This window comes from Drosophila novamexicana, unplaced genomic scaffold, assembly GCF_003285875.2.
Source record: "Drosophila novamexicana strain 15010-1031.04,08,12 unplaced genomic scaffold, DnovRS2.1 tig00001466-arrow-arrow-pilon, whole genome shotgun sequence".
In the NCBI taxonomy this organism is placed as follows: Eukaryota; Metazoa; Arthropoda; class Insecta; order Diptera; family Drosophilidae; genus Drosophila; species Drosophila novamexicana.
The window spans coordinates 112,667-134,602 of record NW_020824862.1 but is presented as its reverse complement, the minus strand read 5'-3'; the positions used below and the strand labels follow the sequence as shown (position 1 = coordinate 134,602).

The 21,936-nt window shown below is 44.6% G+C and overlaps 1 protein-coding gene across 2 annotated transcripts; it reads right to left on the bottom strand.

Annotated features, from left to right (window-relative positions):
• Window positions 1-56: 56 nt before the first annotated feature.
• LOC115767868 (protein white) lies at window positions 57-8,798 on the bottom strand. 2 transcript variants are annotated; one of them, XM_030712226.1, is made up of 6 exons: window positions 7,921-8,798; window positions 2,478-2,754; window positions 1,761-2,415; window positions 947-1,262; window positions 754-885; window positions 57-672 (listed from the first exon to the last, which is right to left on the bottom strand). In XM_030712226.1, exons 1-6 carry the CDS (start codon window positions 7,990-7,992, stop codon window positions 58-60), a joined length of 2,067 nt encoding a protein of 688 aa, XP_030568086.1. In that variant the 5' UTR covers window positions 7,993-8,798; the 3' UTR covers window position 57. The 2 variants fall into 2 exon arrangements, with proteins under 2 accessions (XP_030568086.1, XP_030568087.1); XM_030712227.1 differs by having other exon boundaries at window positions 2,478-2,751.
• Window positions 8,799-21,936: the final 13,138 nt, after the last annotated feature.

Sequence of the window (21,936 nt, the reverse complement as noted above, 5' to 3'; positions counted from 1 at the left end):
TAAAAAATATATTAATATACATATGTTTATAAAAATAAATGTATGCATATATAAGGATTACTCCTTGCGCCTGGCACGCAATCGCAGCGCCAGGTAGGCAAACCCGCGAAAGCCAACAATCAGCAGGGCCAATCCCACATAATCGAGCGGTAAATCATCGACGGAGAAGTTCAGCGTTTCCAGTATAACCTTGCCGGAGCCGGGGCATGTTGTGTTCGAGGAGGTGCAACTAATTTCGCCGGGCTCCACATCGGCCCACTGATTGATAAGCAGGCCCTCGTTGGCATAACGAAACCAGGATAGATAGGACAACCATTTCAGATAAACGGGCACCGAGCCCGAGTTGAGGAAGAAGCCACCAAAAAGCAAGAATGGTATTATGACCGGCGGGCCCACCGACAATGCCATCGATGTCGAAGAGCTGGCGCAGGATATCAAATAGCCAAACGAGGTGGACACATTGGCCACCAGTGTGACCAGCGCCAGGCAGTTGAAAAAGTGCAGCGCTCCCGCACGCAGGCCAATCATCGGGTACGCAATGGCCGTAAAGACAAGCGGCACGGTCAAAAAGAGCGGCAGCTCGGCTATGGTCTTGCCCAGAAAGTAGGTGTCGCAGCGGTAAAGGCGACTGCGCGCCTCCCGCATAAAAACAGGCAGCTCCGACGTAAAAACCTGCAGCAGAAGCAGAGAAAGAGCAAGTTGTAGTCGATTGGATTAGACGAGGACGAGTCCAGCGCCAGCTGCTGCACTCACATTGATGGTTGCAAACACATTCTGAAAGGTCATGTTGGTCAGGAAGAGAAATATGGCCCCGTTTATGTTCATCACGCCCACCTGCGTCAATTGCTGGCCCAGAAAGATGAGCCCAATGAGCACGGCAACCATCTGAAATGGATAATGCACAGATTAAAGGCTCAATTGGAGCTGGGCATGGAGGCCGACTCACCGTGGTCTGTATGAGTCGCACTTTGACCAGGAGGGGCTCCTTCAGCACGGATAGCCAGGAGCGCCAGAGCACGGCGCGGAACTGCATAAACCATGTGGCCTTGTAGGTATACCCGTTCTCGGGCTGCTCCAGCGGCTGCGTCTGCGCCTTGGCGGCCAGCAGCTGTTCCATATCCCGCGCCACCTTGCTAATGGCAAAGTTATCGCAAATCTTGGCAATGCGCTCGCGCGACTCCACCTCGCGACCTGGCACAATGGCCAGCACCTGCACATAAAAGTCGGCCGGATTGTAATTGGTCGGACACTGGGCGCCCACACTGCGGTGAAGAGAATGAAGCGAACGAAATTTGGAAATAGTTATCGATATCGAGCTGCGATCTTATCTGGAGTACATAAATTCCTGTTCACGGGAAAGTTGGACAACAGAGCGAAGCAATTAACAAATAATGTAGCTCACAATCGACACCGAACTTCGATTTTATATGGAGTATATACGTTCCTATTCAGCATCAAGAGTTGAGAAATTGAGTTCTCGGATGTATTAAACGATTTAAAAATCGATATCGATATCGATATCCGACGTATTGATCGAAAATATCGATAACAAATTTTAATTTCTTTTTTGAGATGATTCCAAAGATGCAGCTCATAAAATAGCACGGACTTCGAATCGGTAATTTCTTAATTTATAGCTGGTCTCGAGCTAGGTTCCACGTCCTACAGTGGGCTAGGCTCATCCATAGAGGACTCGGCACTTAGTATTTTCTGTATTGGAAGTCTTACGCCAGCTACTTACCATATAAGCGAATACTTACTAGGAGAAGAAGTCGACTGCCTCGCTGGGCGTGCCAAGGAAGGCGACGCGTCCCTCGGCGATGAGGAGTATCTTATCGAACAGCTCGAACAGCTCCGAGGAGGGCTGATGTATGGTCAATATGACGGTTTTGCCCTTCTGCGACAGCTTCTTTAGCACCTGGACAACGCTGTGCGCGGTAAAAGAGTCCAGACCGGAGGTCGGCTCATCGCAAATGAGCAGCGGCGGATCGGTGAGCGCCTCCGAGGCGAACGCCAGACGCTTTCGCTCCCCGCCCGACAGCCCCTTGACGCGCCCGGGCACACCAATAATCGTATGCTGGCACTTGCTCAGCGACAGCTCCTGGATGACTTGGTCGACACGTGCCACACGCTGGCGATAGGTTAGCTGGCGCGGCATGCGCACCATCGCCTGAAAGATGAGATGCTCGCGTGCCGTTAGAGAGCCAATAAACAGATCATCCTGCTGCACGTAGGCGCAGCGAGCCTGCATCTCCTTGGCATCCACCGGCTGGCCATTGAGCAGACGCACGCTCGACGGTGACACCTGCACGCCCTGCGGTGTCCTGAAGGCCAGGGCATTCAGCAGCGTGGTCTTGCCGGCCCCGGAGCTGCCCATCACAGCCAGCAGCTCGCCCGGATAGGCCACGCCACAGACTGTCGAATGGAATAACACGATTAGAGAGATTAGAGGCAATTGCCATTCGAATACCTAATACCATTCTTAAGCAGATGCTTGCGTGGCGCCGGAATATGTCGCTCGTTGCAGAAGAGTCCACGCGTGCGATTCACCAGCTGGCGCCAGCCGGAGCCCGGCTGATGCACTGCACCGAATATGTCCACATTGTGCCACGCATAGGTGAGCGTCTCTGGCAGCTGTGCATCCTCGGATCCGCTCAAGGTGCCATAGTTTTTGGCCTGGCCAAAGCTTTGGCTTATGCAGCTCTGCGCTGTGGGCGCCACGGCTGTGCCCGCCGCTGCCGCCTGCTCCCCCTGCTGTGCGAGATACAGTTGGTTAAAAAGGTTTACAAAACTTTTCAATTTCGCGCGAATGCCCAACACTGGCTGGGGGGTAGGGCTCGGGTCGCGTAAATCTTTTCAGCGTGCTAATCCGCGGCGCCAACTTACGACCTTTTCCAGCGTCAAACTGTTCAAGTCTCATAAAAATGCCCAAACATTCAACCAAAACCCAAGACACGACCATTGCGAATGTGCAAATTAGGACGCAGTCGGCGCAGCCGCTGTCCGGGTTTGGCCGCGCTTTCGACTTGGGGTCCATCCCGACACGCCATTTGGAAGGTGATGCGCCGAGTGGCAAGTGAAAGTGCGAAAGTTTTGTCTTCAAATGTTCTGGCCTTTCCCTTTCCCTTTTTTTTTATTTATTTTTCGAGTGCACCGAAACCATTTAAATGGTTCGCTGCTTGACTGATTGTTTCGAGTGTCTCAGTGTCAAGTAATTGAGCAAATTGAGCAGTTCGTAATTTATTTAGCATACATTGCGCATTTCTTTTGCCTACATTCGACATTTTTACGAGCACAGCAGCTAGCTCGGACACCAGCGGCGCACATTTACAAACTCAATTTGAACCCAGAATATTCCCAGACATAATTCTGGTAGTTTGCGAAAGTAATCGCGGCCCCTATACGATTGTTCCTTTTCTTACTTTATCAAGGCTTCTTACAAAAACGAACTCTTAGCCAGACTAGTTCCTGAGCAAATACAGCCTACTCGAAACCCACAAAGAACAACTACAAAACTTAGAGGTTGAACCCAGTTCCAAGCTTTGCATTCATCCTTTCATATCATAGTCATATCCGATAAATTATATTTTTTGCATAAGAAAAGCCGTGCTGCAATATTTTTAGTAGAAAAAGTTCTTATAAATTGTCTGACAAACGCAAGGGTTTGAACCAGCAGCCCGGTTCGCATGCACGCAGCATTCGTCACAATTTTGAGCTGTTGCCTGTTAAAATCAAAAATGCTTTATCCACTGAGCTTTAATTAAGTTGGAGAGTAGAAATGTAATTTTATAATTAAAAACTTTTGAATTTACAAACTTGAAAAAACGTTCAACCCTTGCCACATCCATCTCGTTGATAAGCTATATAGTATGTATGGTATATTTAGTATATATAGTCTATATAGTATATATTATATATATTGTATATATAGTATACAGTATATATTCCTCGAACTGCTTAAATTGAGCTTTTGTAAAGTAGCTCGAATAGACAAGTTCTCGAGAGTCCCAACATGTATTGAATCTCTAGGCAAAAGTGGACACATATGGCAACTTCACATAGATAAATAAATCAAAAAAATGTAATATATAATAATACATCGCACACACAACTTGATCAAATGAAGGCGATCAATATCAACGAGAGTTTCCCACTATCAAGGACTTTTTATCGGCCAAGTCTTAAGCTCTTTTAAATTGGTTCTTGAATCTTAGGACTTTTCTGGCTGCATATCATTAGGCAACAAAGTTGCCAGACTTTTTAATTTGTTTGCCTGCCATTCGCATATCATTAGCGGGCATTTGCGATGCTTAAATAATATGCCGTTATCTACTTAGTTAAGGCAGTTAGTTCGTCTAGCGACATCTGGCGGCCGAAAACCGTAACGCCAGCGGCGTTGCCAGGCAGTTAAAAAACGCAAAGTGAAGCAAAATAAAAGAATAAAAAAGAAAAGAAAAACAAGTACGAAAAATTAAATAAATATGAAATTGTGAAATACAAGCTGGGGGCCTAAGAGCTAAAGCTCTGGCGCACTCCAACAGCTCAGCTCGGCGCAGCAGACAGGCAACAGATAATACGGCAACACACACTTAAGAAACGCCAAGGAAGATGAAAACAACAACAACAACAACAATAACAACAACAACAACAACAAAGAACACAACACAGGCAAATAAATACAGGAAAAACTTTTTAATAACATTTTTCGGCCTCATTTGTTGTGAAAACAATTTTGCTTGGGCACAACACACACACACAAACACACGCACACACACACACTCTCTCACACACACACACACACACACACCGCAGCACATGCCACCCACTGCTGGCTGCCACATGTAACGGATATTAAATTTTTCGCGTCTACCTCGACGTCGCCGTCTCCAATTTCTCAAGCCAAATTGAAATGCAGCAGGCAAACGGCGGGCAGCAGCAACAGGAGCGGCAGAAGAAGCAGCAGTAGCAGGAGCAGCAGAAGAAGAAGAAGAAGCAACCGCCGCAGGAGCAGAAGAAGAAGCAGCTGCAGAGATCAACGGACGGGACTCGAACCAGCCAGATTATTAATAGCCAGCGCGACATTTTTTTTGCATGGAATGAATGTCCGATTCTTTAGGGCAACACCCACACACACACACCTCCAGCACACACGCTCGCTCGCTTTTGCTTAATTTTTGTGATTATTTATGCCACATTTTGATGATTGCGCCAGGTGAAACGCAAACGCTTTCCATATTGCGGCCATCAGCTTGACGCGCCGCCAATTAGCCCCGACCCACCCCCAAGTTCGCCCGTTATTTATGCCTGGTCGCAGGCTATGGAAACCCCACAAGCAACGCTGGACCAGCCGCCAGTGGAGGAGGGGCTGCTTGCCAAGGCACTGGAGGGGAAGACAACAACCGCAACGGACTTTGTGGGGGCGCAGCTTTGGTTTCACTCTCTTCTCTGGAAGCCCCACGCGTGGGTCAAACACCAAAGCAACAAAGTGCGAGGAGGGAGGAAGGGTGGTGGGTGCGATTGGGTAGAGCCGGACAAATCTTCAGGGCCGGGCAGATCATGTGGCTAAGCTCCATGTAACTATTGCCCCAATGGAATCGACTGAAACAACTCAAACCCAGAATTCGAATTTCATGTTTTCCATGAACCGAACCTAAAGAACAAACCCAAAAAAGTAGAAAACCCAAAAGTAGAAGCCAACCGAAACCCGAAACATAGATCATTTTTTCTTCCAATATCGTTGGGTTGCGAAAACTTTCGAGGCAGATCTGGCAGTAAAGCATAATTAACTTGGGCCCTATTTCATTTGATACCCTATAATGTTTCTGCAAAGGTAGGTGACAGGCAGAAGGAAGCATCTCCGACCCGATAAAGTGGATATATTCTTGATCAGCATCAATAGCCGAGTCGATCTAGCCATGTCCGTTTGTCTCCCGTCCGTCTGATCGTCGATCTCAGTACCTCTAATAGTTAGAGGCCCTTCTATTGCATGCTCAGAACGCGCTTGTTTTCGATAAACGATAACTCACCCCGCTTGACATCAATCGATAAAAGTCGAAAATCTTGTTCTTTGAACAAATCTCTTAGGTTTCAAGAGCTAGAGTCACCAAACTATACTGGCAATATTTTTAGTAGAATACGATTAACGAACGGAACTCAACCTAAATAATAGAATTTACGAAATAGGGGTTCCAGCAAAAGTAAGAACTCCTCTCAAATTGTAGAATATACAAAAAAAGTGGTTTGAGGAAAAACCAGAACTCCAGTCGAAATTGTAGATTTTATGTTAAAGAGGTTCCAGGAAGTTATTTAAATTAAAGGAGAACTTCGTTAAAATATCTTGATATTTGTGAGATTTTGAGATTTTTGGTTTGTAATTGCTTTGACATTCAGTTAGTTTTGAGTAAACTATTCAACGAGCATATATTTGGTTAAGAGCAGTGCCCTCTAGACAATAACAAAGTACCAGAGGTTCTCTTGTAATAGCTACGAAATTCTACAGATACAGATTTATTCTGTTTGCATGGCTGGTCTCAAATCTTATAAGCCTGCGGAGTCAAGCACTAACACTCGAATAAACACAGACAGGTTAAGATAGCGACACTTGTCAGGTAACAGATACAGATACAAATACAGATGCAGATACAGATACAGATACAGCTGCTGATATAGATACGTTGAATGGACAGTCAAATAATGACCCAGATAAGAGCGGATTAGACAATATCAATAAAACATGACATAAAAAGCAACAATAAACATGAAGCGAAAAGAATGCGAACAGAATGAAGCCGAGACAATGACAACAAGAACGCGTTAACAAGCATACAACAAGATACAGATACACACATATTAAGATGCAAGATACAGATACATTCACACACAACACGGTCATATGCTACAGCTACGATTACTCCAACGAATTGTTATGTGACACTGACACACGCAGATACTTCCAAAACTAACTTGGATTTGAACCGGCCAGTGGTTCAGCTCATGATTCTAACAAATGCCTTCCTTTGAAGTCTGGTTTGTGAACCCGGTTTTTTGGGGCTTCTGGTGTGTTTTACATTCATAAATCATAACAATGCATGCAAACGGCCAAAATTAATTTGGATTTGAACCAGTCAGTGGTTCAGCTCTAGTTCGATCGAATGTTTTGCCTTTAAGCTTGGTTCGCTGTGAAGGGATCTTAAGGGCGACCCACTACGATAACAGTCCCGCCCGTATATAACTATACAAAGAAGGCGTTCCAAATTTTAACCCTATTCATCTTCCCCAACGGATGTTTGGCTAGATCTAAATCAATTATGAAGTCCCATACTGTACAGTTAGGTTAAGCTGAAAAAAGGGATTACATAAGATGTTGAAGAATTGTCATTCGTGTTCGTCCGTATTCTGAGTGTACATGAAAAATGCACATGATGAGTCAGGATATTAATCAGCGTTTGTTCAAAATTCAGACAAGTGGCAACGCCCGGCAATTGTTTATGCATGCGTATGCATATGTGTATGTAACACCCCTTTGTTACATATGGAAACAAAACCCGACACTGTTTCTTTTCTATGCCAGAGCAGCCAAGTTGCGACTATAGATGGTTCTATAGTTGTTATTATTCATGTTGCCTCTGGATCCAATTACTCGTATTGCAACATTTGGAATCACATAATGCGTGCCACTGTCCATGTGTGTGTGCGATCATTTCGATAGTCTGTGTCATAGCTAAGTCTTGCCCGATTTTGGCTGATGCAATGCGGTTGCGGTTAATATTGTGTGTAGGTGTGTGGTATGGAGGGGGTGGGGTGGTGTGTGGGGATGGGGGTGGACTTTATTGCGTTGGCTAAAACAACTTTGTGGCAGCGATTGGTTCTCACGCTGTTGTTGCCGCCGAGAAGCATGCAACGCTTTTGAGGTTGACTTACATTGTGCAACTGTTCGGCGGATGGATGCTTGCTGCCGCCGCGTATCAATAGCTCCTGATCCTCTTGGCCCATTTTGTCGCTTGGCTCATGCAACACGTACACACACACTCATACACGCACGCACACAAACAAAAACAAACAAAATCGCGTATTCACTTTGAGGAAGGCGCGTGATTTTCTTTTTTTTTGTTTTCTTTCTTTTTTTTTTATATATATTTTTTGCTTTTCGTTTCCTGTGTTACACACTTTGGTTCGTGACGAATGCGCGGACAAAACGCAACTGACGTTCAACGACGGCGCGACTGAGCGGCTAGCGGCTGGCGGCGACGGCGGCCATTGACGCTGGCGACGCCAGCGACGCGCTGCTTGCGGTGGCGATGAGTGAAATTTGATGAGGGCAAACAGATAAACAGCAGCACCAACAACAAGAACAGCAACAAATGCCTCGTCTATTTGCATGCTGATTAAAGAGAGGCGGCTCGCTGCTCAACTGTAGCTCAACTGCTGCCCAACGGTTCGTCTCCGTTTTCACACTCCGTCACCCCGCTCGCTTGGCATCTATCAGCCCATGCTGTTGGGTTTGCTTCTTTTTCTTTTGAAGCGTACTCACATCTTCTGCCGGCCAGCTATCGGTTGGTGTTGTTATCGATCACGATTTGCCACTGCTTTATTGAACAGTCAACTTATCGATAGCTATCGCATAAAGGGTTCAAATGCTTTAGCCGCTTTTGGCATGACTCGGCTAACGGCTTCATTTAATCAACTTTAAATGTGGTAGGTGGTATGTCTGTATGTATGCATGTGTGTGTACATATGTACGCATGTATGTATGCATGGTTGCACGTATGTATGTGTGCATATATGTTCTCCCATACCAAACACAAGCCAAATCTACTTTCTGCTGAGCTGCTATTTAAATGAAACTGGCACTTAAATTTAGGCCTCCTCCTCGATTCTCATAAAATCAAGTAGGCCAAGCTAATTTCATGCTTTTCTATGAGTGTTTTTTGTTTTTGTGAGTGATAAAGTTGTGTTGGGTGTGCATATAAAGGTATATACATATGTGCTTTTGTATGTATGTATGTACGTATGTGTATGTATGTATTCATGTATGCATATATGTATGTATGTACGTACATATGTATGTATGTATGTATGTATGTATGTATGTATGTATGACTGTATGTATGTATGTATGTTTGTATGTATGTATGTATGTATGTATGTATGTATGTGTGTATGTATGTATGCTTGTATGTGTGTATATATGTATGTATGAATGTATGTATTTTTTATGTACATATGTTTGCATATATGTAGTATATTATCTCTTATTACTTTACTTTCCACTGCGCTGCAATTTTAATAAAACGCCTTTAAAGTAAAGTCCTCCTCCTCGATTCTCATGAATTCAAGTAAGCCAAACAAGTTTTAATACTTTCACTAGAAGTGTTAGGTGATAAGTTGAGCTGCCAATCTAATAAAAGTAATATTTGTTCATAGTCGACCTTCATTCTCTCTCTCTCTCTCTCTCCTTCTCGCTCTTTCTCTCTTTATTTTATCCAGTTACTAACTCTTACTTCTTTTGTTCTTTCAGTGATGTTGCTATATGAAAATCTGGCGCCTGTGTGCATTTTTTTGGGGTAAGTATAAATTTACATAAATGTCTCTACATATATACTCATATATAACTCTGATCGAGATATACTTTGCATATATAAACGTTTACTTATTTAGTTGGAATGACTTCATGAAAAATCCGATTTCTCACCTCATTCCTGCCCCAGAAAATTGTTTGCTGGGTATGTGGTAGTCGAGTGTATTCTTTATGTGAGGTCTTCTTTTTAGATGTTCTTAAAATTGCTCGCTGGACTCGTTTGTGGGCGTTGTGCCATGCCCACAAGCGTCTCTGTCTCTCTCTCTGTGTGTGTGTTTGTAATTTTCTCCTTGTTGTTGTTGTGGCACCTTTAGGGCTTCTTTCTTTGATCGCTTTGAGCTAAACTCAAACTCGAAACGACTTTTACACAAAACTAACTCAAAGCTCATAAGTAGCGGCACTTGTGGCTGTTGTTGCACTCAATGTCGTCGTTGTCGTCGTTGTTGTTGTTGTTGTTGTTACTGCAGCTGCTTTAAAGTGTCACAAATTTGCAGCATGTGGCGCCGTTGCAAGTTGCAAGTTGCCGCTTTAGGGGCCAACACACAAAATCTCTCTAGAACTTTTGCTAAGCTCTGCTGCCAGTACCCAGCCCCAGTCGGATGCCATCATTTACTCACTCAAATGCTATAAACTTTTTACACTTAACAATTTATTGTCACTCTGCTGGCGTGGACGTCGACGTCGGCATCGGCGTCGACGTCAACGCAGGCTTTGGCGTTGGCGCCGGCGTCGTTGTTTGTGCTTTGCAACTTGCAGTGTAAAAGCAAAAAGTGTAAAGAAGTAACTCGAGCAAAAACGTTGAAAGTTTTCCTAACACGCTTTTACACTCTCTCCCACGCACACAAACACACACAGACACACACACACACACACACACATACAGGCAGGTAGAGCGGCCATTGACACTCCGAATCAAGTTGGGAGAGTTGTTTGCAGCTGAGTTTGTCCCCGCGCTGACGTTGACGCTGACATAACCCAAGTGCCCCGCTGCCCCGCGCCCGTCGCCTGCCCGCAGCGCGTTAGCCCATGCAAATTATTGACGCGGACAGCGGCTTCAATAAATCTGCGCGTGTATGTGTGTGTGTGTGGCAACTTTTGGTGTGCCTGCCTGCCTTGTGCTAACTTTATGCCAAGCGCCACGCTAATCAGACAGCTTTCTAGTTCATTGCATTGAACGAGCGCCGCCACGCCCACATGCCGAGCCTTCATCTGTAAGCGTGAGTACGCTCCTCCGCCCGCGCCCACCACCCACCGCCCCCGTCAAGCAGCCACTTAACTGGCTGTAATTGCCAAGTAAATCAGCGCTGCCACTTGCCTTGCCCGAAAAGTATGTTCCTCCCCCCGGTTGGGAATGGGAATTGGAGTCGGCTTTTGAGCCAGGTTTTGGGTGCCAGGAGTGCTGAGTGGGTTGCCGGGCGAAAGGCAGGGAAGGGGTGGGCTGCGTATGGCGCTTGGCTTGTGCTAAACTTTGAGAAGTTTTAAAGAGGAATGCTTCATGGGCTAGATTCATAGTTAGTTAGTCAGTTGCTGGGCCCAACTTGGTTAAGCAGCGGCGGTTGGGCGCTTGGACGATTGGTGTGCTCCAAAAGTTTTCAAAGCAAGGGGATCGGGTGTAAGTCGGCACACACACACACACAGGCACACAAATATTGAGTAGCTGCAAGGGAAGCAGTTGTCTCCATCTCCAAATAGATTGTTAAGCAGCTAAGTGGAAAATAAATTGAATTTAGTTTAAAGGTAGCTCAGAGATGTTTAGCATTTAATCAGAACTGTCTGAGGTCAGCTTAAGCTCCAAGAACTCTGCTAATTATATATTAAGTCGCAGCTAGATTTCAACCGGCGACCTCTCCCTACAAACAACACTTATAAGCCAGTGTTGTAGAGTGAAAGGCTCAATTGGATTGAAAACAATAAAAATATATTCCTCATTTCTTTTAAAAATATCTCCTAGATATATGTTAGCTATTGTTAACCCCTTCAATATATTTTTAAATTGGTTTTCTGGCGCTTTGCATCAGAATTGTTCGTCATATCAATTCGCTGATGAATTTGCCTTCAGTCTCATAAGTTCGAGCTGTTGTTTTCGCTTTGCTAAGGGGACCTTTTCGATTGCCTGTCGCGAGGGTGGCACAAAAAAAAAGGGTTGCCACACTGCCGACAAAGTCGAAGGGGTTGCAATAAAACCAAATGGCAGCGGCATATTTTTCTATTAAAGCGCATCAAGCGAATGCTCAACTGTGCGATAAGCCGGGCGAGGATATGTGCGTTAAGCGAGGGGAGGGGGGGGGGGGGGGGGGGGGGAGGTGTGGAGAATCGCCTAAGAATTTGCCGCTTACAGCACGCGCGCGTCTCATAAAACCGTATCAAAACATCCGCTGGGAGTCATAAAAATTTTGCACTTTGCCCGCAGCTGCAGCGGGCGGCCGAGACCGAGGCAACTTTTGTCTTGCAGAAGACGCGGCGTATGTGTAATCTAATAAAATTTGCTGTTTATGTGGCAACAGGCCCGCTGCCAGCTATGCCTGGGCATGCCCGCCTAGCTGGCCGTAACTAGCTTCCAAGTGGCTTCCGCCTTCGACAATCGCGCAACAGTTGCCCTGCTTTATGGCCGCCCTGTTGGCCGCATTGTGGCAGCTAGCCGTGCCACGCCCCGAGCAGTCAAGCTAACTGCAACTTATGAATCCAGCGTCATAAGATGCGAATCTCTCTGTATGTGTGTGTGTGTGTGTGTGTGCCTGGGAGCCATAAAGCTGGATAGTTCACCTCGGCAAGACTTCAGGTTTTTGCTTTAGAAATCAGCGCAACAAATTCCACAAAACATGGCTCAAGTCTTAGTTTAACTTAGAAATAGTTTTAGAGGAGTTCAAAAATTTTAATTTCACGAGTCCTTGACTAGCAAATACCCTGTAAAAGTGGCTATAAAGACTCCTGCGACCTAACAACTAGGCAAATTATCTGAAAATTTAAATTAATCTAGAGAACAGAACCTTATCGCGGCTGCAAGGCAACATCTACAAGCCCCGCCTGAACTCCTGAATGAGGGCTTAAAATAAAAATAAGCTAAGCTCTAATTAACCTGCTTTAGTCTATTTTACTCTGTTTAACAGGCAGAAGGAAGCATCATAGAGTATATATATTCGTGATCAGCATCGATAGCCGAGTCGATCTAGTCATGTCCGTCCGTCTGTCTGTCTGTCCGTATGTGTGAACGCGTCGATCTTAGAGCCTATAAGAGCTAGACTTGAACGTAGGTCCTCCTAAAGCCCATGCAGACCGATAATCGATAACTGGCCCGTTTCCAAGCAATTGATACAAATCGAAGTATCTCACATAATACCGACTAATACTCTATATAATATCCGACCAATAATCATTCTCATCTTAGCTATATGATATAGTGAACCGATCAGTAGGGTTCTTGCAACCAAGAGGTGGCATGATGCACATGGCCTTATCAACTTAGCTGTTAATATGATATATACTATATATTAATATAAACATCAATTATTTGGTTATGCAGAAGTCCTTTCTTCTGCAAGCGCATTAAAATAAAAATTAATTAAAATGCTTGAATTAAAATAATTGAAAATGGAGAAATTATATCTCTACATGGGGCATGAGCGTACATATTGAAGGTTGTGAGAGATTTGTGCGCGGCAGCAGCTGAAAGCGATTAAAAATGGATTTAATATATCTGAATGGACTCTGACGTGTCACAAGACATAAGCCAACAAACAACACAAAGCTGTCACAACTCCCCCTTAACTTTCTCTGAACTCTCTTTCTCTTGCGCCCTCTGTGTGTGTGTGTGCTCTAATTGGGGCTGGGAATAAAATAATTAAATTGCATTAAAAAATAAGTAAATATGCATATGAAAGGCGAGTTTTAGCTGTGAGCCGCGAGGCGACAATGAAAATGCGCGGCTAATTAGCAAACTGACAGCGTGCACACAAAGCTGTACAGAGAGAAAGAGGGAGAGAGAGAGAGAGATAGAGAAGCAACAACAGCTACCGAGTCAGAGACAGAGACAGTGAGAGTGAGAGTGAGGGCGGGGGAAGCTGGCTAGAGTGTGGGTGTAATATAAAGCATACGCACCGTTGGACAATCCAATGAATTATGCAAAATAGCTAACGACACGAAGCTAAATGCTGTGGAAGGTTGGGTTGGGTTAGGGGGGGGGGGAGAGGTTTGGGGGAAAACACCAAAGGACCTGTGACACTGCGCGCTGCTTTTGTTATTAGATTTTTTAACATTTGACAAAGCCAAGAGTCGCCCAACCCACCACCCAGCCACATATGCGGGCCCGAGCAGCCAACCTGTCTGTTGGGCGAGTTAGAGATCGGGAAGGGGCGGAATCTAAAGCCAGCCCTTGCCGCAGCTACTAATATGCCAGCTAATTTGTTATTCATGTGATTTAAACGCGTCAAAGAAGATTAATGACTAAAGCAAACTAAACCAGACGACCTAAAGGAAAATACAACAATAAAAAAAAAACAGCAGAAAAATGTGACGGCAAATGAGAAGCGGCACAAGCCAAGGCGCTGGCCCAGGCCAAGGGACAATTCAATAAAGACCCAACAGCAGATAACCAAACCGAGCACCAGGTCCCGAGTCAAGGTGGTTCTGGTCCAGGCCAAAAAAAAAGCAAAAGGAGCCCAGAACAAAGGCGAAAAAGTCACGAGCCAGCGACTACAAAGCCAGGGCAGCCGTAATTGATGGGCTGGGGCGGGGAGTGGTGCGGAGGGCAAAAGAGAGGGGTCGAAGCGGTGCCCTGTTTTGCATTTGTTGTGTGTGGTGTGTCATTTCAATATGCTAGACGGAAACAGATGAGAAAAAGATAGAGGGAGCGAGAGAGAGTGAGAGAGTGGGAAAAAGCATAGAGGAAGACAGAGAGAAGGAGAAAGAGACAGAGAGAGAGAGAGAGAGAGTGATTCCGAGAGTGAGACAGAGAGAGGAAAGATAAAGATAAAGAGAGAGAGAGAGACAGAGAGAGAGAGAGGGAGAGTTATTCAGAGAGTGAGACAGAGAGAGAGAGAGAGAGAGATCAGGAGAGGAGTAGAGAGAAAGAATGAGTCAGAGAGGAATAGAGCGAAAGAATGAGAGAGTGAAAGGAGGGGCTGAGGCTTATTTGGACTATGCAAAACGAATCTGTTGGTCACGCTGGGTTTTATCTATGCCCAAGATAAAAGATATGATCCCTTTAACAAGCTGCCAAATCCTTTACAAGTATTTTGTACACCCAAGGGAAATATGGAAAAGGCATGACGCAAAGAGTTCAATAAAAACTCTGGATTATCTTAGAAATATGACTCCATTCGATTTGTATACACTAAGAATTAGATACTGGCAGCAAGCTTCAGTTGTTATTATCGTTCGTTTAGGGAATTTTAAATTGAGTTTTGCTTGGCTTGTTTATTAACATGACAATGTGTACTAAAGACGTATGGAAAGACAACAAGAGAGAGCGCGCACAAAATGCAACCCTGTTGGGCGATGTATGTGTTTTATAGCCGTTAGCTTTTGTCCGCCTACAAATTGCTTACTGCTGGGCAACCGAGCAGCTCGCAGCTCGCAGCTCGCTTTGATGCGGTTGGGCGGCAAAGTTGTGAGTTGCTCCGCCGCAAATTAAAGTGTGCAAATGAAAAGTTGTAGTAAAATATATGTATATAGTGTACACAGTGTGCGTGTGTGTGTGTGTGTTTGTGTGTGTGTTTGTGTGTGTGTTTGTGTGTGTGTTTGGAAGGGGGGGGGGGGGGGTGGGGGCTGCGGATGCCTATGCCGTTGTTCTCACCGTCACGTTGCGTTGCCGTTGAAAAATAGCCTTTCAGCGGCAACTTTCCAATAAGAAAATGGCCAGGACTCTGTGCGGTTTGTGTGGAGCAACAGTTCAGAAATTGCAGCCTGCATTGAAGCTAAGCAAAACATTCTTGAAAAGCCGCTACCTGCCCCTTCCCCACCCGTCCGCAACGCAGCGTCTCTTCCCTCCACTCGTCCCGCAACAGGGCTGCTTGAGAAAATGTGCGGTTTTTGTGGTTTACTTGAGAAATCTAATTAAACGAATAACAAGACCAGCAGACAGCAGTCAGCACTCAGGCAGTCAGGCGGCATACAGCAGGACAATGCACACCCGCAGTCCGCACTCTCAGCCCCCGTCCAGAGTCCACATAACTCCCGCACCCTATCACTCTTAACCAAAGGCAATGTCGAAAGTCAACCGGACTGACGGAATGCTAAAAGGGTGTATGTACATTGCAAAAATTGCAGGCGCCGCCAGGCTCCCAGGCGCATTCCTCGATAACAGCTTATAATATAAATATTAACAAGTTTCTCTTGAAATTCTTGGTTACAAAGATGATCACAAAAATACTCAGCCCCAGCGGTGCTCACCTATTTATAGCAGCTGCTAAGACCGCATGTACATCTTCTATGATTTTCTGCATATAGAGCTTCCTCAGAAGAGAGCTAAAAAGCACGCTACCTACATTGCGCTCATGTCATGCAGATATTCCTGCAAGGTCTTCGAGCATGTCATATGCGGTCGTCAGGACATTCCTTTGAACATGTTGTCCAGTAAGGTGGATATATAAGATTCCGTCTGACTGAATAGCTTAGTATTTAACCAAGTTTAAATTAAGTTAGCATTTTTATTATAATTCCCAAACAGTTATAGCAGCAATTGAGCCTTATTTTCTACGTGATATTCACTGTTGATTCGATTCACACATAAATGTGTTTAAGAATGAAAAGTTCTCTTCCTCTTAGAAATAAAACTACTCATCAAGAGCAGTAATTTGGTCATCTGGCAACTCCATTTGCAATGTTCAAGCAAATCCAATTTGGCTAAAGCATTGTTGCACGTACTTCTAGTGATACTCGCTCTCTTTCTCCCCTTCTTTCCCTCTCTCTCTCTCTCTCTCTTCAGTTGAGACATATATCATTTGCGCCAACTGCCACAGTCAAGAGCTCAAGCTCGGGCGAGCGGGCGACTCTGGAAGTTGAGGGCAACATGCGACACTCGTTAAGCTACAGTTTGCAGCGCACGACTGCTAGGTGTCGCTTTATGGCATAGTAGTTCGACTTCGGCCTGACTCCTGGAATTTCAATTTCATTTTCATTTCAGGGTGACGGGGTGGGCGGCAGCTGTAAAAATGAAAATGGCGCAACAAAAACGCGAAATGAAGAATGACAACATCAAATTAGCTTCATAAAAATGTCGCTTCGTTCAGCTTGTGTGTGTGTGTGTGCGTGCGTGGGTGTGTATGTGTGGGTGTGAAACAAAACAGTTTATAAAAATGTGAGTACAAAATATTTTTATGATAAATGAGTGTAAACGAGCACGTGAAGCAACAGTCAGCGGCCATAGACATAAACGTGCTGCTGGCAACCGCATACGCACATGTCAAATCACACACACACACAAACACAGAAGCGCACACACGCACACACGAAGACATGTGTCTGCCAGCAATTTTGGCGTCGACGTAAACATTGACGCCATTTCCGGGCGCCGCAACCGAGACACGAACCAACATTGCCAGCAGCCAGAGCAGCAGCAGCAGCAGCAACAGTTGTCCTTTGTCCTTGCCAACATCGTGGCGGCATATGTCAAATGCGCACACACACAGGCACAACCACCCTCAGACACACACACACACAGATCCGTACAAACAGTAAACAGGAGTTTGAAATTTGATTTTAGTTGTACTCAAAACATTTCAATAATTAATTATAATCAAAAAACTAAATGAAATGTGCTTTGAGAATCGCATTTGATGGCTCAAGAGGCAGATTGCTGGCAGGCTGATTGGGTTATTGAGTTGTCCTTTTTGGCTGCCAACACAATGCTAACCATATCCACTTAAACGAAGCGCTAGCAAGGCGCTTAAGAAGCCAAAGCAGCAACTAAGCTGCCCGCCTGCCTGGCAATGGGGCGTGGCATGGCGTGTCAGGAGCGCGACATTTGCTATTGGCTTGGGCGTTGTTCAGTCGCGCACTTGTGCATCTCATTTTTCTAAGGGAATGCCACACACACGCACAAGGACAGCCGCAGCACAGTAAGGTTTATAAAAAGGACTTCCTCTTAGACGACGCTTTTAGCTAAATTGCGACAAAAGTGAGCAGCGGATGCGAAGCGAGCAGACAGAGAGCGGCTTCTGTGCTGGCGGGGCATCTGACATGTCAGCGACTAAAATAATAAAAGAACGTCAAAAGAAGCATGCACATAAATAAACTGCCCCACTTCCCCCTGTGTGTATGTGTGTGTGTGTGATTAGGATAAATGTGCACGCGTCTAAATTGATGTGGCCTCCTTTTGTGTGCCTGCCTGTGTGCAGAGGAATAGGCTGAAGCCAAACCGGAAGCGGATATGCGCTGCAATTGTCATACGCCGTTGGCTTTTAGCTGCCGCCAAAAATGAGACACAGAGTGAGACAGAGGGAGAGTGCGGGTGAGAGGGGGAGCAATAGCGGGAGCGAGAAATATGCCAAGTGCGCGCGAGTTGGGCATCTTCATAAAGCGTGTCCTTTGGCTGTGTGTTTGTCGTGTGCGTCGTTTACTTGTACATTTTTATTATTATATTTTCTTCCTCTTTTATTTCTCCTACACACACACACACACACACACACACACACACGCACGCACACGCACATGCACAGCATACGTCGCATCTGATGTTTGTCTAATTTGGCGCTACGTTATTATTAAGTGGCCTCGCACTCGATGTGACACAAAGTGTGGCACACACGAGTCTGAAATGTGGCATTTACTGGCTGAGAACCTGTCTCATATGATATTTCAATGAACCCACATAGGTACATGTATATATCTGTGTATATATATATGTATGTATGTGCGTGTGCATCTGTGTGTAAGTAGGTTAAGATATACTCACTTAATTGTATTAGATTGCATTCAAAGGGAACTTCAATCGAAATATGAATTCAAGGCTAAAGCACAGTTATTTGGGAAATTTGATTTAGTTGAAGGCCTCAAGAGGCAACAAAAATTTACGAATTTTCTTGGAAAGTCTATAAAATAGTTATTAATTTAATAAATAACTGTCTTATGATTTTATTATTTATTAATTATTATTGTATGTATATTATATATGTTTATTTATTATTATTATTGCTTGTATTATTAATATTACAATAGTTATTAATATTGCTTTTATACCCTGAAGACATTAAAAATGGGTAAAAAGGGGTATATTGTATTTGTGCAGATGTGCCCACGCAGTCCGATCATCGATAACTTGCCCCTTTTCCAAGCAAACGATGCAAATCGATATCGAAATCCTGTTTTTTTAATTTTCTTTCTCTTAGGTTTTAAGAGCTAGAGTCAGCGTATTCGAGTTTAAGTTTAAAGAATAGTATATATATTAAGTATATTTCATATTATAGCATATACATAGTTACAGTCCATATTTACTGGCCCTCTTCTGCCCTCAAATAACTATGGCTAATATGGTCCATATCCTTGCTTGGATAATGGGTCACTTAGCTAGCTCTAAGTATATTCATATATTGGACTGAAAAGCAGCTCGAGCTTATAATAGGGGAACAATAATATGTGCTCGACTAGCCTTCAGGCATTTAAGGAATTAAATTTGAGTTATTTTGAGCTAGGCCCAAGATGAAATTTACTGATATTTGTAATAAATATTATACAACATTGAAGTTATTCACTCAGCAAATCAATTATGGAGGCGCCTCCACTGGCAGTGGGTGCATGCAATGATTGAATGCCACATTTTGGATATGTGCCGTTTGGGTTTTTGGGGCCAGTCTCAGTTTCCAGTTGCCTGCCACGTCCGCTGCCAGCTCCTTGTATGACAAAGCAGCTGAATATTTCCGTCTGTTTACAGTTAATTGCGGCTCAGCCGCAGTTAATCGCATGTTACGCATGCACAATGCCTGACAGAGTGTGGGCGTGATTGTGGGCGTGGGGTGTCGGGTGTGGGGTGTGGGGTTGGCAGTGCTGCTTGCCACTTGCCATTTACTCCTTGGAGGCATATCAGTTACAGACAGGCAGCCGTTGCTCTGTCACGCCGTTTGTCTGTTTGCGGTTTCAATTGTCACTTGATGTGTTGTGATTATCATATGTGCATATGTGTGTGTGCGACCACGCCCACTTTGCCCACTTTGCTCGCTTTGATGCGGTAATTTGTGTAAATGCGCTTGTCAAATGCGCCAGATTATATTTGCTCATGTTTGACAGACATTTGATGGCAGGCGATCTGCGACTAGCTTCCTGCTATTCCAAGCCAGCCGTATTGCGTATACGCCGCTTGGGCCAAGCGCTGGCCAATTACAATAACTTGCTTTAATGTGTTCAATTTGTGCGCTCACCTGCTGCCAGTTGGCAAAAAAGCAGTTAAAACAACAACAACAACAAGAGGATGAGGAAGAGAAGTGTGTGTTTAGAAAGTTTTTCGACAAAAGTCAAACGAGCTTTAGAGCTCACCGGGCGGCAGGTGTGTTCGATGCTCGACAACGACAACTTTAACACTTGCCACACCGCTTGCTCCAACACCAACCTTCCTTCCCCCCCACACACACACACACACTTCACACCAGCCGACAAGCGACGTTGCGTAAAAATTTATAGCGTTTCTAAGTAATTGGGAGTTCTTGTTTTTTTCTCGCCGTCTTTTTTGTGTCAATTGAACTGTTGCTGTGTTGCGGTCGGGTCAGCAGAGTTTAAGCTTAAAGCTGGCTGCGCAATTGGCCAGCCGGCTGTAATTTAAGCGCCGCACTGGGCGTAGACAGTGCACAGTGCACTGTGTGGCACGCCCAGCGCACTAGCATGTGCATATTTGAATAGCAACATGCCTCATATTCAACTAATTAGGCGAGTTTCGCAAATACATTTTCATTATTGTAATTTTACACTCCAGAGCAGTAGGAGAAACAAAAAAACTGCGCCAAGGAACAAGCGCAAAAAAGTAGGCAACGCGCAGGCAAACTTCATGCATAGCCCCTGCCCCTGCCCCAAGTCGCACGCTACACCCTGCATTAGTTAGGGGTGGCGCGTTGCAGCGGGCACTGACACATGTAGGCCGAGGCATTTGCATATGCATACGGAATATCTGGAGGTAAAATGCAAAAGCTACCACAGCAGCAAAAGCAGCAAGGGCGAGCTTGTCGTGCGCAGACAGGAGCAGACGTGTGAAATGCGAACAGGGAGGATGAGGCTCGGCTGTGGCTATATCTGCTGGTTGGGCATTTAAAAAAAAGTGACTGCATCGTAACCCTATCAAAATTGAACGAACACGTCAAAATTCGAAATATTAAAGAAACCTAACAAAAAAAAGAAAAATAATTGCATGCAAGCGCTTTAAATTGAAGCCAGAAAAAGTGTTTGTTGAACAAACTGAAAAAGCTAAGCAAATTGAATCAATTGAAGCTTGCTGGAGTGCTGGTAGGTTTATATTAAAGCGTGGCTGCAAATCAAGAAAGAACTGTCTGTAGTTCAGCTCACGAGCCAGCTCGCTGCCTTTGATTCGGCTCTTTAAGCAGGTTTTACAAATCGTTGAGCCGAGGCTTAAAAAATTCCAATAAAAATACTCCGTTTTCAGTTTTATTATTTACAATATTATTCGCAAAGTCGTACATTTTTTTATATAAGCAACTTTGAGCTATACTCAAGACACGTTCAAAAGCTACGTGCTATACACTAAACTAATGTAGATCTAATGCTCATCAAATGCCTATTGCTCCCAAACTATCTTCTGAAGGCTGACTGATATGTAATTCGTAATAGACCGATACACAATACATTAACTCAGATTTCATTATAGGGATCATTCACGCTTATTAAGTTAGCCGCTTAAGAGCTGACTGCTATGATCGCGGAAAACAACTTATTTACTGCGATTCCATTGAAATGATCAGTTGGCGCGCTCTTCTTCTTATTTGCTGCTCACAAATCGCTTTTTTATTGGGTTAGCCATTCAAAAGCTGACTTCGCTTAGTCTCATTGTGTGAGCCATTTAAGTGCTGACTGCTATAAACGCATAATTCATTGAGACTCCATTGCAACGATCATTTGGTGCGTACTGCTGCTGCCTTCTTGCTGCTGTCTTCTCAATCGCTCTCATTGATTGCGCCGCTTGAAAGCTGGCTGCTATGAACTAAATGAAGAGAGGCCTCGACAATCAATTGACAGATATCATTAGAATGATCATTAGGCGCGTTCTACTTCTTAAATGCTGCTGTCTTCTCACTCGAAAATGTTGTCTATGGTCGGACTAGTTGAGCAATGGCTTCAACCCCAGTTGAATCTTTCTCTCTCTTTGTTTGTCTATCCATCCACTTATTTAATATTGCTGTGTCGCAGTTTCTCGCCATTTCTCTTAT

Coding starts and splice junctions, on each gene's coding strand:
- LOC115767868 (XM_030712226.1), bottom strand. CDS start 7,992: ATGGGCCAAGAGGATCAGGAGCTATTGATACGCGGCGGCAGCAAGCAT. Junction 2,755..7,920: donor CCGCCGAACAGTTGCACAAT/GTAAGTCAACCT, acceptor TATCTCGCACAG/CAGGGGGAGCAGGCGGCAGC. Junction 886..946: donor TGCGACTCATACAGACCACG/GTGAGTCGGCCT, acceptor TATCCATTTCAG/ATGGTTGCCGTGCTCATTGG.